Source organism: Hemibagrus wyckioides, linkage group LG06 (genome assembly GCF_019097595.1).
Source record: "Hemibagrus wyckioides isolate EC202008001 linkage group LG06, SWU_Hwy_1.0, whole genome shotgun sequence".
Classification (NCBI taxonomy): domain Eukaryota; kingdom Metazoa; phylum Chordata; class Actinopteri; order Siluriformes; family Bagridae; genus Hemibagrus; species Hemibagrus wyckioides.
The window spans coordinates 32,672,170-32,688,632 of NC_080715.1; the positions used below are offsets into that span (position 1 = coordinate 32,672,170).

Below are 16,463 nucleotides of genomic sequence, written 5' to 3' on the forward strand. Positions count from 1 at the left end.
GTCTAACTGTTTCCAAATAAGCATGTGGTCTTAGAAGAAGAGTGATATGGAGCCTAACACACATTTAGTCATTAATGTTACATGAGAGAAGACACTGCACTGCAGCTCTACACAATATCCTAACAGCTTTAAACGACTTGTGGACTGGACAGGATTTGAGCTGGTATTACTAATGCTTTGACTGAATGAAAGGGAGGGAAGTGGAACAGTAAGATTACAGGGTGAAGAGGTTGAAGAAGGTACAGGAGTTTAAGCACTTGGGGTCAACAGTCCAGAGTAATGGAGAGTGTGGGAAAGAGGTAAAGAAGCATGTGCAGGCAGGTTGGAATGGGTGGAGAAAGGTGTCTGGTGTTCTGTGTGATAGAAAAATATCAGCGAGAATCAAGTGGAAGGTGTACAGGACAGTGGTGAGACCGGCCATGCTGTATGGTTTAGAGACAGTGTCACTGAGGAAGAGACAGGAGTCAGAGCTGAAGATGTTGAGGTTTTCTTTGGGAGCGACAAGGTTGGACAGGATTAGGATCAAGTACATCAGAGAGAGAGCTCATGTTGGATATTTGGGGGACAAAGTTAGGGAGGACAGATTAAGATGGTTTGGACATGTTCAGGTACCAAACTTAATACTGGGCACTATATTTAATGCTTTTATTCAGACACGTTTCAGCACGTGCATGATAAGGAGCGTCGTAAGCTTATGTTAATGCTCCTCCTCCTTGCCACAAGATGGCGGTATAGAGCAGCGCCATGCTGTCACTTATTAAGCGCTGAAACTTGCACGAAGATGGTGGCTTTTTTTGAGGTAGGAAATGTAGCGGCTGTGTTGTTATTTGGTTACGGTTTTTTAAGCTGGTTAATTATGGGGATAATGGATAAACGTGAGCTTGTAGTAAGGCTGATTGGAAAATGGCGTGGCTCACGAGTTGACTTGGAACGATAACTGCGCAGCAAAATGCTAAATCAGGTTTGGTTCTGTTTTTCTAAACGTGTCTCAGTGTAGTGTCTTAGATATTATTTACATTCTGCCAGTGGATGGGTTTCTTCATCTAGCTGTCTGAGTCACACTCCGTGGCCAAGCCAGCCGCAGTAGACACTGACGGTCACGTCTATACGGGGTATTACGGTAACCACCCGTACTATGGGGGATGGATGGATGGATGGATGGATAGATGGATAGATAGATAGATAGATAGATAGATAGAATGTTTGTGCATTAGCTATAAAAGCACTGTTATTTTACTTTAATATGACATTGAAATGACACTTATTTTTAATAGCCTGGATTTCTAACATCACCCACCACTTTTATGTTTCACCAAGTTAATTCTAGTTAATTCACCAGTCAGCAATGCAAGTTTCTCATTTCTTTAGGAAAAGGTGTTAATCCCATTCGGATCAAAAGAGCTTGGCGGTGCTCTCACGGTTCCTGAAACAGACTGTGTACAAACAGCTCTCATCCTTACACACGGAGCCGGAGGAGATATGAACCTGAAGCCATTAATGTCACTGGCACAAGCCGCTGCCACTTGTGGTGTGCTCTGCCTTCGGTTCACGTGCAAAAGCCTGAACCTGGTGCACAGAGTGAAAGCCTACGAAGCAGCCGTGGTAAGCACAGGTAACATTTTAGTCCTGGTCATTTGCCCTCTTGGTCATACATGATCTCACAAGCATGTTTTTTATGTTATTACAGATGTATTTGACAACCCTTGAGAGATTTGCACTGAGTAACATTTTCCTTGGGGGTGAGTGTACAGCCCTTGGCTCTACGGTGCACCATAATTCACATGCTTTCTAAGCATACATCTCGTGTCCATCTGGACTTCTGAACAAATCCAGAAATACAATATGATCTTCACAACAAAATGCTTCAAAATTTGCGGTTAATTGTTTGTGTTCCAGGACGTTCGATGGGCGCTCGTGCTGCTGTGGCTGTGGGCAGACGTTTGGAGGTCAGGGAAGAGGCTAATGTCCGAGGTCTGTTGTGTGTGTCTTTTCCCCTACATCCTCCTGGCCAAACACATGCTCATGTGAAACGTAGTGAGGACCTGAGAGCACTTTCCCACATTCCTGTGCTCTTTGTATCAGGGACTGCAGACAACATGTGTGAAAGAGTGAGTTTGCTTCAAATGTACTTACTGTTCAAATGTAATTTATTAGAATATTAAATGAGAAAAAATGACAATAAAAATATTAAAGATGAAGCCAACATCTTAATTTATGTTGGTGAGAAAATTAATCAGAGTTGACCTTGAACAGCCAGCACTTAACAGTTCCCTTATTGACGGATTGCACTGAAGAATGCAAGTACACTTCATCCATCTAATCGTCTAATCTGATCATTGTTAGTGTTTGTTAGAGATAACCTTTTTAGCTGAAGATAGTTTACATTCTAAATCATGTGGATTAAGTTTAAGCTAGGTTTGTACCAGAAGTCAAACATTTGAAGAATGAGCTTCTAAAGAGAATGAACTTCCTCCTCAGCAACTACTGGAATGTGTTGTGGAGCAGATGGAGAGCCCAAGCTCTGTGCACTGGGTGGACGGAGCCAATCATGGACTAGCAGTGAAGGGGAGAACTGAGGAGTCTGTGCTAGATGAAGTCAACTCACACATCATCACATGGATACAAAAACATGTCTGAACATGGATGCTATACTGACCATGATTTTTCTCTATGCTGCAACCCCGATACCATAGGGGGAGTTATGTTGTAACTTTTATATTTGTGAAGAGAAAATACTATTTTTTGTTAATAAAAGCATCTTAAAATGTTCTAGTCTTCTGTTGTGCTTCTGATTAGGACTGCTAACTCCTTAAACCCCTGGATTTATTGGCACCTACATGAGGATAACAGTACTTGTTAGGGACAACGGGCCTTCATTCTCTGTGTATGGGGTCAGTTACAGTCTCTTCAATTCATTTGAATTTTATAACACATTAATAAACCAATCTGGATTTCCATTGCGGGATGGGACCGTGGTCAAAGCAGTGCATGTCTATTGTGTATGGCGGCTGATGGGCTACAGTTAGTAACTGTATACAGGCAGAGTACAATGTGGTTTACATGTTAAATAAATAAATAAATAGTTCATTAGTCCAGGTAGAAGGTTTGTACCTAATAAATTAAAAATGTAGTGTGTAAAAGTCCCATGAACCCTAGTCTACATAATCATCTGCATGATGACAATAAGTGATGTTAATGAAGGAGTCAGCACATTTAGAGGTAGGTAAGGATATATGAAATGATAAAGAAATGAAGTGCAGACACAACAAGGACAAATAAAGCTGGGATGTTTATTTATCAATGCACAGATTTAAAATTGAATGAAGTAAAATGTAAGATTTATTATGGTAGAGAAGGCAATCCAGTCAGCCTGCAGTGGGTGAAATATTTTTAAGGGAGATTATGGAAGCGGGATCTGGCAACCCGTTTGTGTTAAAGCCTTCTAGTTCCTGGTCGCCTTTAAACAACATGGCGGTTGAGCCCTGGAATAAAGTAAACATTCTGTGTCCAGGTGCTGCTGCGGCTTGTCGAGTCACCTTTAACACCAGAACAGGTATTTTGTTTATTTTGTTGTGTTATTGAAACTGATTTGATGATGGATATAGTTTGATGTGGTGATTGTACACATTCGGTTTAGACGTTGTTTGTGATTGTTACACACGTGGAGAACTGCATGTTTGAAAATGGTTAACGTTAGTCTTAGTGTTTATGTTAATGTGTGTGTCCGGTGATGTGTTAGTTGACCTGTTAACGTGCTGATTACATTTCAGCCTCTGTAACGGAAGCTGTGCTGGAGCAGTGTGAGCGCGTGCTGAAGCTCCTGGACAGCCACGTGCTGCACACAGAGACGCGCGTGCTCCGTGAGATCCTGTATGTAATGCATAACAGCTTCAGACAACACAAACCTTTCCGGGCAATCAAACAGGTCTACTTTATTATTGTGTTTATAAAGTTCCCATCCTTAACCCCTTGTTTTAAGTTTTCCCTGCTCCTAACACCCCTGAGGAAACTGACTAGCTTGCTGATTCTCAGTTGAAGTGGGTGTGTTGGAGCAGGAAAACACTAAAGTTAGGGAATGACATGTTGTTTGCGTGTGTGTGCACTGCAGGTTCAGCAATGTATAACCCGATTAAAGGAAATGAAACTGCAGGGAGCCTTGCAAGATCTGCAGGAGCTTTGTCCAAACCAAATCCAGAGGTAAAACAATTAAACATGAGAGACTGCATGAGACTAGCATAGACCAAAAGAAAAAACATCTTGACCATGACTTAGACAGTACAGCTGTCACCTGTCCAGGTGTGCACTAGGACACAGTCCAGGTCCAGGCTATATCCTGCTTTTAGCTGTAATTTATCCATTTGATTTTCTCAGCTGCTGAATGAGTAATAAAATTATGACTCTTCCTCAATTTTCTGCTATAAAGTCCCAGCTCTGTCTAAAATAAAGAAGAATTGCCCAATAAAAAAAAGAAATAAAATCTTATCCAGGACGAAGAGTGTGTGGATTAATTTTGGACTTTCATCTGCGGACTGCTCTGATCTTACAAATGATTACTTATACTTGTGAGAGCATAAATATTGCTGGAAGAAACATTAGGGGTGAGTCTTGACCTTAAGTGTTAAGTTAAGGCAGGGGTGTCCAATCCTTTCTAGAAAGGGCCGGTGTGGGCCCAGGTTTTCATTCCAACCAAGCAGAAGTTGGACCCACCCTGGACCTGCGCCCACCCTGGCCCTTTGCGGATAAGATTGGACACCCCTGAGTTAGGGTCAAGATATATGGATCTAGGAGATAAGTTAGGATGTAGGGATCTACCTACTATACCAAACCAACCGACTATTCAGTAATATCCGTTCTGACAGGATGGCTCTTGATGATTTTGACATCTTTAAGGGCCGGCTTTTATCTCCGTTAGGGAAGATCAGATTTCTTTTGGGGGGACAGTTGTGCTTCTCCATGATTTCCAGACAGCTAATAGACACGATATGTCCTCCATGCAGGAATGTTGGAGTTGATGCGGGATATTGTGATGTCCCCAGTCAGCCCATGCTGGAATGGTTTTGTCTCAAACTGTTGGGAGCCTCCAGACTTATGTGCAGAACCATGGACCAGTGCACCAAAGCCTTCTCGTATCCTCCACTGCATACAGGAATATACCTTTAGTAATATACCACCATGCAGGAAAATAGACTTTATTTAATTGTATTTTTCTTCTACAGAACTTTTGAACTATGATTGTGATATAAATGAGAAATAGAAAAAAGTTCATGTTTACCTTTTAGTGGAAAACTAGTGATACATGAGTAAAAGTGGCAGATAAGAATATCCTTGCAGTTTGGCCATATCAATAAGTATACATTTTTAATCTGTATATAATATGGCTTAATTTGCACTAATTGGTAAAACAGTTGTGGACACCTGACCATCACACCCAAATGCAGGTCTTCCAAACGGTTGCAACAAAATTTGAATTTTCAATTGTGTTGAATTTCTCTGTATGTTGTAGTGTCACCATTTCCCCTTGCTGAAGTTAAGAGGTCCAAACCTGTTTCAGCATGACAATACACCTGTGCAGAAGCGGGGTTCATTAAGACATACTTTACTCAGTTTGGAGTGTAAGAACTCCTGCACACAGCCCTGACCTCACACTTTTGCATTAACTGGAACACTGACTTTGTGCCAGGCTTCTTCACCCAACATCAGTGATCAACCTCATTAATGCCATTGTAGCTGTATGAACAAAAATTCCCACAGCCACAACAGGAAATGGAGACACTATCCAGAATGGATGTTCAACAAGCGTACACAGTGTGATAGTCAGGTGTCCACAAACTTTTGGCCATATAGTGCATGCTGAATGTTCACTACACAAGTGCCTGTAAATGAGTTAATAGAAATGGTAATTTATTAGAACATGCACATTAATACATATACAATACGCTACTCTTAAAGCCATCCTGCTCTGGAAAATGAATCAAGCTCTGACCAATCAGAATCAAGACAGCTGTGGTATAAAAAGTCTTTAACACTTCCCCCGACAGATTGGTAAGGCAGCATCTTCATTTGTCTGAGTTCCTTGTGCTGAACCTGGTGCTGGTAAGCATGCTCAGTCGATTCTGGTGAGTTCAGAGGAGTGGTCATGTCAGTGTGTTAAGATTCGAGAAGTTGTTAATGTACTAATGTTCAATTTTCAGTTCATAACAAAGCAGATTGCAGGTCAACTCTTTATCTCTACATTCACTGTGCGCAGGGTATTTTTCAGAGGCATCTTGAGAACTCTGGTGCCCATGTATCAATCCCTCATGGATCTGCTCCACCTGGTAGAACAATGTCGACCCATGACCTTTCTCACTGACTTCACCTTGCCCAGAGACCTGGGAGTGTTTCTGGGTCCTCCTTACTCTGACCTGCTGAAGGAGAGTAGTATAGCCGAGCCCTTTGGGATGAAGAAAACCCCCAAACCCTCTCTTCTCGACAGGATGTTTGAGGAGGGAAGTGACAACCAGGTGGAAAAGGGGGATGAAGAAGAGAGGCAGATGATGCAGCTGCTAGCCAGTGAGATGACGACACCTAATATGGATCTGGGAAGGTCTATTTTACGTCACGGTCCTCCTGTGTCTCGTAAGTCAGATTTCTTTATGGATTATCTCATGGCTTTTTTTGAATGTTATTTATTGGTCTTTTTTTCTTGTACACACATCTGTAGAATCTACCTCAAATTTGGACATAAAGATGATGCTGCTGCAGCAATCCTCCAAACAGGTTATTAGACTGATTTTAATTTCTAAGAACTTGAATATATTGACTAGACATGAAATAGAATAGATTGTAGTGAGTACAGTGCTACAGTGGCTCCCTCTGAGACATGTTCTTCATATGTAGACCATTGCTTAAGCTGGATTTCATTGTTGACCGTTTTAAATGATCCCACTTGAATCCTTTCTTCAAAGCTGTTGGACTTGCCTTCAACCTAGAGAGCTCAGGAGCAGTCCTGAGTGTAAAACCTGATTATTATTAAATTAGCATGTAGTCACATTGTACTGTTGCTTGCTGTTGGCTTTATTTTGGTTCATTTATGCTCTAGTCTGATGGAAAAAATTCCTGTGATTTAAAGGTGCAATAGTAATGTTTTTACTTGTATAAATAACTTGAAAGATTAGTTAAATTGATTAAAAGTAAAGATTTAAGCGATGGCCAAAGCATTAGTGTATTAAGCGGCTGTGAAAAGCCATTTGAAGAACTGATTTCTGGTTTGTGTTTGGATGTGGCTCCTGTCAGTGTACAGCTGAAGTCTTCATTAAGACGGCATCTCCTGGACAACCGAGCACTTCCAGCCTAGCTGAACTCGAGCAGAAGAAGATGTTCTTGCAAAAGCTGAAGACCGCATCCTCCATTACGGACATGGCTGCACATGTTGAAGAGATGATGGGCTGGTGTAGGAGGAGCAAGCTGCATGAAGAACGATGCTATCTTGCCTTCACACTCCTCAGGTGCCAAAGGATAAAGGCTTTGGAGAGTGAGGGAAACAGGTACCAGTGCTGAACACCTTGTACATTTAATACATTTATGAGCTTGATCATTGTCTCATTTTGTTTTGTTTTCATATCCAGTGTGCAGAAGAAACTGAGGAGGCTTAGGGTTGAGATTGGCCGTGTTATGATTAAAGGCAAGACCTTGTCCTTGGCAAGACATTCCCTTTTTCTTCAGCAGAGGACAAAATGCCACTTCAGAACACGGTTTAATTCGCTTTTCGGACTTTATGGAAGCGTCAGAAACCGAACTGGAAAGGTCCGAATGCGCTCTCAAATAGCCAAAGACCTATTTAATGTGAAATCTACACATAAATGCAGAAAGAACACAAAAGTTCCACCTTTACACAAAGATATGACGTCAGGAAGCGATGTTGTTTTTAATCAAGAAGAAAGCAAAATGGAAACAGAGACTAGTTCACTGAAATCCAGCACTATGAACAATGATGAGATTGATGATATTTTTGCATCGTTTGGTTTATAGTGTTGTTGATATGGAGATGTACATTCAAACCAAAAGTACTGAAACGTTTTGGAGTATATTTGTGTTTGGTCATTTTTTTTTGTCTGTTTGTTTTGTGAAAGATCATAATTTAAGGGCCTCCAAGAAGTATTATCTTACATCTTCTCTAAAGAGAGCTATAATTCATAATTTAGAAAAGTTTGTAACCAAAAAGTTCGTAAGATAATCGGTTTTGAACAAATCATGAGTAGCCATTTTACATTAGAACAAAGTTTTTTGTTGTTTTTTTTTTGGGGGGGGGGTTCTTCTTCTTCTTTTTCATTTCTTTTTTCTTCTCCTACACATTTTATCCAGTCAATAAATTTGGACCACAGCATTGTTAAACCAGCCTTTGCATTACTTACCTCTCAGATTTTTGCTATGCAGAACATCACCTATCAGCACCTTTAGGCATGTCTCACAGACCTGAAATAATCAAATTTTAATAAACCAACTTCAAGTTAATTCACAATATAGAATGGTGACTGAGAACAGGAAGGGCATCTAGTCCTGCATCGCTTAAAGTAAAAAGTGCTTTCACCCCTTAATTGCTTCTTCCATTTATATTGTTATTATTATACAGGAAACACTGGGGGAGAAAGATTCCAGTATAGATTTTTGATCTCAGCCCATTGCCGATCCCTTAAAATAAATGTACAGCAAATAAAAATATCATTTAGTTCTTAGTACATTTTCTAAATGGAGCAGTTTGAATCTTAAATGACAAAAACGTCTTCTTAAATAGTTTGTCAGATGGGAAAATATTTCGTGCTAAAACGTGCTAAAAAAAAAAAATAAACATCTGAAGTAATTTCTTTCAAAATGTTTGTCGTAGAGATATGTATAATATTATATAGTATAAATACTGTAGACCAAATAAGATGTTTAGCTGTGCAGAGGTTAAAACTGTTAATGACTGACAAGCCACTATACCTCAACTGGAGTGATAATTCGGTCACATTTGTAAAGCCTTGGAAAGCTCTTGCTCTGTGAAAAGCATCTATAAATGGAAAGATAATCCAAAGAGGCCAAAGGAGAAAACAAATCACTGGCCAGAGGGGGTGGTGTTGGCAAGTCAGGTCCATTGAAGACTGATTCTTTTCAGTAAATAATGCGTCTTTTAAGAAGATTCAGTTTTGCAAAAGGTGCAAAAAGGTATATCAAGAGCAAAGAGGCAAGAAACCCACCAAAATCCTTGTAGGATTGTTTAATTACGATTCTTTCCTCAGATTTATCAAATGTGCCTTCCTGTTATTTCTAGAGTAGATAAAAGTGTTGTGTTGGTGTCCAGACAAGAGGTACTGAGGAGCCTGGCATACACACTGTTCTTTTTGTTCATGATCAGTTCTTTTGGCTTGCTTTCACAAGAGAGTCCAGCATCCTCTGTTCAAATTTATATTGGAAAGTACCTTGAAAATTCATTTTCTTTCAAAACTCATGCACAGGTCTGTCTTCTGTTAGTCTCTTAAATAATGCCACAAATCTCATCGTCTCATCATGAATGCGTTCCTTGTAACCCCGGCATATGTCAGTAATATATAATCATGTAGATCTGAGATCATATTTTAACATGTATGTGATGAAATTATGATGTAAAATAAAGGTGAACATGCAGATCACGGCTGAAAAAACACAACTTTATTTGCACGATATTTATCTGAACTCATGAATAATAAGACAGCTAATTAGAATCTAATCAATTGCGTGCATGTCTAAACGGCTTGTATTAATCGCATGCTATTTAAAATATCCACAATGCTACGTCTGAGATCATATTTATATCCTTCACTTAATATTTTCTTTTCTTTTCTCGTGAGTAATGATCTGTTTTTACAAAAAAAATTATAACATCATAATTTAATATAAAATATGAAAAATATTTTGCAGTTTCAAAATAACTGTTATTAAAAATATTTTGTTAAATGAAATGAAGATGTAATGAATGAATGTTAATTACGTATCTAAATCTTTCACTTAAATACAAATTATATTGTTAAATTAAAACCCTGTTTGCTCTTTTAGGTCCAGCTCATACCTGTTTACTAAAAATACCGAAGTAATCTTTCAACAAAAGTAATTGTACTTATTTACGCATATGCACAGTTAGAACATAAAAGGCTGAAAACACTGAACACTGGTATCAAAAGTCAAAAATATATAAAGAATATCTAAAACATTGCTGCACACTCATGTAATGGTGAAAATTAAGGAACTTTTGCATCTAATCTTGAGCGATAAGTTCAACGTTCAGACAAATTCTCAAAGTGAACAAAAGTTTTTTGCCTAGTCCCACCAAATATAAATAGAGGCCATGTATTAAATATCTCATATATAAACATCCCACAACATATTAAATCATGGGTTCAAGTGTCCATTACTTTCCAAAGAAAATTAAAAAAACCCAGCAACCTCAGTGTGTCTGTATAAATTAGTACATGATCATTTACTGTAGAAATGGATTGTTTTTATTTTTACTGAAACTAATTAGTTTATGAACGAGTATATGCTGGAGCAGTGAGGCTGTAAAGATGATATGAGTTATAAGAATAATCTAGTACTGGTGCTCTTAAATTCACATTACTCATAAAGTAAAATGCTGTTAGAGAACTCTTTGTACTGACACACTCAGGTATTACACTCTGCTTTCCCTGCCACCAAACCACTTTGTCCAGAGACTTGTGAATACTAATAAATAACATGTCTGAACAGGCAGTTCATTCCGGCAGCCAGGGGCAAAACAGTGCTGGCAGTAAATACCCTTCTGCCAGCAGAAGGCAGTTCATATGGAGATAGAGCCTGATGCGAGCTCATAGCTGAGTGACTGTTCCCTTGCCTTCAGTGTTCCCATTTTCATCACTCTGAAATCCTCCATTGTCCAAAGCACACTCGTGCTTGCCTTTACACGAGGCAGTGTCAGCAGATCCATCAGCCCTCTCGCTGTCTTCCTCAGACAAATTTCCTTTAAAGTGCTTCTTGTACAGCTGGTAACCTGAAACGCGAGACATCATAAAGCTGTCAACTTGATCAGGAAATGTATATAATTATTCTCCAAATGTGTGTGTGTGTGGCTTCCTACAAGATAATCTCCTTTAGTTGAGAGGATAGCATGAGAGGATAGATAAGGTAGTATTCTAAGTAGAGGACATTTTTGGATTTCTGCATTTTGCAATAAGTTGTAAAATAATTGTGGTGAGGTAGGAAAAGTGTTGCACTAATGGTCACAGAAATAATGACATTGCTTCATGTGGGACCTTGCTCTTGATCCCCCCCCCCATTTATTTTCAGTTCAAAATGGGAACACGGATAAGGTAGGAACAATTGGAACATTTTTATATAGAGAAAAGATCCGTCATTTTTTATATAATTAATAATATATATAATAGAGAAGCCAGTTATATTAACATTTGAGTAAGAAATTAAACATTTAACCCAAAGATTGAGATAAATGAGCATCAAGCGATCCCATTAGTTGTGATAACTTACTTCCAATGGCCATCATGGCTACAACAAGCTGGAAGATGCTGTAGATCAAGGGGAAAGAGAACATGACCTCCAATTCCTCAGGAGCGAAGGACAGCTGGACAATTGTGCTGCACAGCTGTGAGTTCTGGAAGCCTGTCTCCAGTGCAATAGTGCGACACCTGGAACGACACACGCCAATTAAATATTTACGAAACCGAAATTGTATTATTTTTTATACAATTTGAAAAACTATAACCTATTAAACAGCCCATTCATGAGATAAGCATTTAAGCCTTCCCGTGATGTTTTATAGCAGCTCAAAGAAGCACTAAGCAAAGAGCCAAAGAAATACAAGGATCTGCTGTAATACCTGTACCAGGGCTGTCCTACAAATCGAGCCAGCAGAAAGCCCAGGCCAAAGCCAACGAGTGGGTAGACTGCTCCAATTATCCACAGAGAAGGAGCGATTATCCATGAGGACTGGTACAGCACACCACCCACCACAGCAATGATGATAATCAGAAGGATGCCCACAACAGAGCCAAACTACAGACAGAAATATACAATTCTATAAATAAACACAAAACCCACACATGTACCTGTCATTAATGAACGGATCTGTGAAATATAATTGTAGGAGCAATGAAAAAACATCACTGCAAATCAATATACACCTTCAGGATCTTTTTCGCCACCTTGGGCCAGCGGTGTTTGACAAAGATTCCCAAAGAGACAGGTACGAGCAGACACACCAGCGTAATGCCTTGAATGAAACATTAACATAAAAGAACATCTAGTGTGAGATGACTGCTACACACATTTACCAGACAGACAGATTTTCAAACATTTCTCTGTGTAAGAAGTGTGGACTTGTGCATTAAAAGCATGGTCCACTGGCTGTTTAGAGTTAATCAGTTACTGAATTATATAAAACTCAAATCAGCGTCTCACCTATGCTGTCATAAGGAATCTGGATGGTATCAGCTGAGATCCAGACTGAAGTGTAGATGAGCAGGCAAAGTGGCATCATCCCCAGGGCCAAGATGGAGGAACATGTTGTCATGCTGATACTGAGAGTGGGGATGTCAAAATCACACACTACATTTAGAACTAATTGTTACATGTTACATGTTAGTACTAGAAGATAGCAATCTAATACAAATGACAATTAATTACTGTTGTTATATAATCAGTTGTTATATGACATTACGTAACTGTTGGTGAGTAAAAATTCATTTTCTGACTAGGTCAAGGAACCATATAGATACAGAATAAAATAGATTTGATTATGTGCCTTTTAACTTATACACAATATGACCCCAATATGGCCAATACATTTAAGGATATCTGATCATTACACTTGAACATCTCATTCCAGACTATTTCCTCTTTGCTGTTATAATAAGCTTTACTCTTCTGAGAAGGCTTTCCACCAGATGTTGGAGCGTGTCTGTGGGGATTTGTGATCATTCAGCTACAAGAGCATTAGTGAGGTCAGACACTGATGTAGGGTGAGGAGATCTGGGGTTCAGTTCATCTCAAACGTGTTTAGTGGGATAGAGGTCAGGGCTCTATGCAGGACACTCGAGTTTGTCCACTTCAACCATAACACACCAGGTTTTCCTGGACAAGGGCATTGTTATGCTGGAACAGGTTTGGGTTTTTTAGGTCTAATGACAAGAATCTGTAATGCTGCAGCATACAAAGAAATGCTTACAACTTTGTTGAAACAGTTTGGGGAAGAATTGCATTTGGGTGTAATGGTCAGTTGTCCACAAATCTTTGGCCTTGTAGTGCGTTCTATTAAGACAAAACCACAGATCTGACTTGGCAGAAGGGGTTGATTATTTTTCTCTCTCTGACAGCAGTACCGGCTTTAAGGCAAACTAGAGGTTTATATTAATGAGCTTGTTCTAATACTTTATCCTTCTATAGTAACTGTTTAAATGGTTCTACCGCTTATATAACTAAAGTCCATTATTATAAGAGTCGGAAGCAAAACTGGAACTTTTCTGACATTTTCTCTTGTAACATTACAAGTTAAAAGCAGCTGTTGAGAGAATGGATGTTTTGATCTGATTTCAGATAATAACAGCTACTAACTTGTTTTGTGAATGTTCAACAACAATAAATGTAACTATAAACAGGTAAAAAAAAAGTAATAATTTGCCAATTTCTGTTATGTAGGAGAAATAAAATACTTTGGGGTGTGCTGTTATTAGAAAATAATCATTTGTTCATGTCAGAACAAATCACATCCCCCGGTCATTGTTTAATAACAGTTATATTCCTTATTCAGCTAAGAGAGCCATTTTAATATCTGTGGTGATAATAATTATAATTGTTGCAAATAGTGCTCTCACCTGAGATCCATGTCTCCATCCAGCCAGTAGGTGATGACATTGGAGTTGGTACCTCCAGGACAGCAGCCCATGATTAAGATGACCACAGCCTGTATGGGAAGCACCTGGAAGGCTAGCGAGAAGGCGAATGCAGTGAAGGGCATGATGCCAAATTGGCAGAGAAAGCCAATGAAGATCCCCCATGGCCTGCGGATGTGCGCCCAGAGCTTGTGCACTTCCACCGTGCAGCCCATGGCAAACATGACCATGGCTAGCATGACAGTGAGCACGGTGCTCAAGACCGTACTGAGGATACTGTTAAAGTTACTGTCTGGCACCAGGCAGGATGTGCCAGAGCACACGGTAGCATCGACATTGCAGGTTGCTAGAGACATGATGTATCCAGTAGTGCCAGAAATGAATAAATATAAAAACACAGGAAAAAAATTAGACAGAAATCAGGGACATAAGTGGTTGTAGATTCCAAAATCGGTTTGTTAAAAATAATAATAATAATAATAATAAGAAGAAGAAGCAGAAAAGGGTCCAAAAGGGATCTTAGTCATTTGCTCTTTCTTTCTGAAGTGTTCCTTCCCTCCTGCTGCCTGACACTAGAGTGACACAAGGCACAGAGACACTCTTCACATGCTTAGTGCCCTTTAAAACCCGTCTAGAACAAATAAAAATGGGCAAAGCCATGAAAAATTAACTTGTGCCAAATGTTTTTATGGGGTCATTGTCCAAATACACTTATAAAAGACTGCACTTATAAAAGCAGGGAAAAATGTAATTGTTCAATTTTACAGACAATAAATGCACCACCTTGTTCTTTTATAACATTATGGCATATAAATTTTTATTGTGCCTTTCAAAGGCCCATGTACCACCACTACCATCATCATCATCATCATCACCATCATTACTGCTTACTGAGAAGGAACGTGCCTGCTATGAGACACATGAGACGTGCGTCAGAGTGGAATGATGACAGTAAAAGAAAAGGGCATATGTTGTAAAACTCGCATAAGAGGCTGGATTACAGATATGGGAATGAGAATTACTTAGCAGGCTTTAACACACACACACAGACATACTTTGGGCCTAAAAACCTAAAGTGAGTAGCTGAGAACTCAGAAGACTTAAAGTTCAGCAGCGGATTATTGTACATCCATTGTAATGAGCCAAACCAATTTTTGAATAATAAATGTTGTGTGTGTAAATACAATTTCTTGTCATTTAGAAAAGTATTATCATTTATTAAAGTTGTTTAGTATTCAAAAGCATTGTTGCCCACACTTACACACAGGATTTATTTTGTCAGAATTTGTGCTCTCATCACTTTTTTCTGCATTTAAATGCACGTTATAATTTTATATTGCTTAGGTGTAGTTGCAATATATTAAGTAGTGTGTGTTACACATGATTTAGTGCTGCCTCTGATTTCCAATCAGATCTGGTCAGATCACTGATTTCAGATCTGCACTACCTCTACAGAGTGTCCCGAACGTCATGCAGAAGAGAAATTAACACATTTATTTATTTATTTATTTATTTATTTTTAGCGATATGTAATTGTATTTGCAAAACATCGTCTACATGATACACACCGAAAATACACATGGAGTTTCTCCCACTCATGACAAACTCATATTAACACAAAATTATGCATGTAAATCCTGACCCAGCCAATGAGAATGAGATGCATTCTGCTTTTATCAAAAGGACTCTAAAAAGCTGAAAAATTATATATAAACCATGTATGAAAATTCTCAGAAGCCATTTTGCTAAAACAGTGTTAATTTCCCCCAGGTAAGGAGACTTTTGTTAAGGTTTTGTAGCTCAATACTGTATATGTGGTACACCAGCTGCACAGCAGCTCAGAGGAAAGTGCTGCAGAGGGTCATTAACACGAGACAGAAGATCATCTGCTGCCCACTCCTCACTCTGGAAGAACTGCACGGTTCTCGCTGTCTCAAAAAAGCACAGAACATCATAAAGGACACCTCACACCCTCGATACCATCAACTTCTGCCATCAGGTAGACTGTACAGATCAATCAAATTAAGGATTCAGAAACAGCTCCTATTCCACGGCAATGACCACACTCAAAAGCACCAAAACATAACCTGTTGCTAGTAAAACAATTTTGCAAATTGTGCAAATTGACTGAATGTGTAGTTGTGTGTTTTTCCCATTTTATGTGAACACTTCATTTTAGCTACCTATTTATTTGAGCTATTTTTTACACTCCTTTTTAGATTTATAATACTCTGAATGATGCACTGACTGGTTAGCATTTTTAATTTTGTTCTACATGTTACAATGACAATAAAGATATTCCATTCTATTCTATCTCACTGAGATAAAGCACAGAAGTAAAGCGTGAAGAAGGAAAAAGATTGAGCATTAAAAAGCTCAAATTAAAGCTTACATGATTTACAGCTGAAGAATATGATCATAAAAAATAATTACCTCTATTATATTCAGATACAGTTTAGAAGTGACCATGACCTAAAATATGAATCCTATTACAATGACCCAGGAAATGCTGGTAAATGCTGGGGGGAAACCCCTAGAGGTAGAGATCTCAGCACAGTGTGGGATTTCTGTCTCTGACAGTTTCTCAACTTT

At 39.0% G+C, this 16,463-nt stretch overlaps 3 protein-coding genes across 6 annotated transcripts; 2 read left to right on the forward strand and 1 right to left on the reverse strand.

Annotated features, from left to right (window-relative positions):
- Positions 1–127: 127 nt before the first annotated feature.
- On the forward strand, positions 128–2,767 carry tex30 (testis expressed 30). Of its 2 annotated transcripts, none has more exons than XM_058392628.1 (5): positions 128–961; positions 1,369–1,602; positions 1,688–1,739; positions 1,897–2,108; positions 2,479–2,767. In XM_058392628.1, the coding sequence occupies exons 1-5, from the start codon at positions 950–952 to the stop codon at positions 2,635–2,637; spliced, it is 669 nt and encodes a 222-aa protein (XP_058248611.1). In that variant the 5' UTR covers positions 128–949; the 3' UTR covers positions 2,638–2,767. The 2 variants fall into 2 exon arrangements, with proteins under 2 accessions (XP_058248611.1, XP_058248609.1); XM_058392626.1 differs by having other exon boundaries at positions 128–799.
- A 31-nt stretch (positions 2,768–2,798) lies between these two features.
- Positions 2,799–9,587, forward strand: nepro (nucleolus and neural progenitor protein). Of its 2 annotated transcripts, XM_058392623.1 has the most exons (10): positions 2,799–2,891; positions 3,512–3,553; positions 3,771–3,925; positions 4,109–4,197; positions 4,998–5,126; positions 6,039–6,116; positions 6,248–6,618; positions 6,704–6,759; positions 7,276–7,526; positions 7,608–9,587. In XM_058392623.1, exons 3-10 carry the CDS (start codon positions 3,878–3,880, stop codon positions 8,008–8,010), a joined length of 1,425 nt encoding a protein of 474 aa, XP_058248606.1. In that variant the 5' UTR covers positions 2,799–2,891; positions 3,512–3,553; positions 3,771–3,877; the 3' UTR covers positions 8,011–9,587. The 2 variants fall into 2 exon arrangements, with proteins under 2 accessions (XP_058248606.1, XP_058248605.1); XM_058392622.1 differs by lacking the exon at positions 2,799–2,891 and having other exon boundaries at positions 3,399–3,553.
- A 107-nt stretch (positions 9,588–9,694) lies between these two features.
- On the reverse strand, positions 9,695–14,460 carry slc10a2 (solute carrier family 10 member 2). Of its 2 annotated transcripts, XR_009204779.1 has the most exons (7): positions 13,854–14,460; positions 12,442–12,560; positions 12,165–12,253; positions 11,861–12,036; positions 11,512–11,669; positions 10,112–11,017; positions 9,695–10,041 (listed from the first exon to the last, which is right to left on the reverse strand). XR_009204779.1 is itself a non-coding variant. In XM_058392625.1 (6 exons), exons 1-6 carry the CDS (start codon positions 14,225–14,227, stop codon positions 10,836–10,838), a joined length of 1,098 nt encoding a protein of 365 aa, XP_058248608.1. In that variant the 5' UTR covers positions 14,228–14,460; the 3' UTR covers positions 9,695–10,835. The 2 variants fall into 2 exon arrangements, 1 of the variants encoding a protein (XP_058248608.1); XM_058392625.1 differs by having other exon boundaries at positions 9,695–11,017.
- Between the last annotated feature and the right edge of the window lie 2,003 nt (positions 14,461–16,463).

Bases quoted from the DNA above. Each gene is read 5' to 3' on its own strand.
- nepro (XM_058392622.1), top strand. From the start codon at position 3,403: ATGGAAGCGGGATCTGGCAACCCGTTTGTGTTAAAGCCTTCTAGTTCC. The intron at 4,198-4,997 runs GTAAAACAATTA...TCCTCCATGCAG, and splicing joins TGTCCAAACCAAATCCAGAG to GAATGTTGGAGTTGATGCGG. The intron at 6,619-6,703 runs GTAAGTCAGATT...ACACATCTGTAG, and splicing joins TCACGGTCCTCCTGTGTCTC to AATCTACCTCAAATTTGGAC.
- tex30 (XM_058392626.1), top strand. From the start codon at position 695: ATGTTAATGCTCCTCCTCCTTGCCACAAGATGGCGGTATAGAGCAGCG. The intron at 1,603-1,687 runs GTAAGCACAGGT...ATGTTATTACAG, and splicing joins AAGCCTACGAAGCAGCCGTG to ATGTATTTGACAACCCTTGA. The intron at 1,740-1,896 runs GTGAGTGTACAG...TTTGTGTTCCAG, and splicing joins GAGTAACATTTTCCTTGGGG to GACGTTCGATGGGCGCTCGT.
- slc10a2 (XM_058392625.1), bottom strand. From the start codon at position 14,227: ATGTCTCTAGCAACCTGCAATGTCGATGCTACCGTGTGCTCTGGCACA. The intron at 12,561-13,853 runs GTGAGAGCACTA...CCCCACTCTCAG, and splicing joins GATGGAGACATGGATCTCAG to TATCAGCATGACAACATGTT. The intron at 11,670-11,860 runs GTATTACAGCAG...GTGTCGTTCCAG, and splicing joins GTAGGACAGCCCTGGTACAG to GTGTCGCACTATTGCACTGG.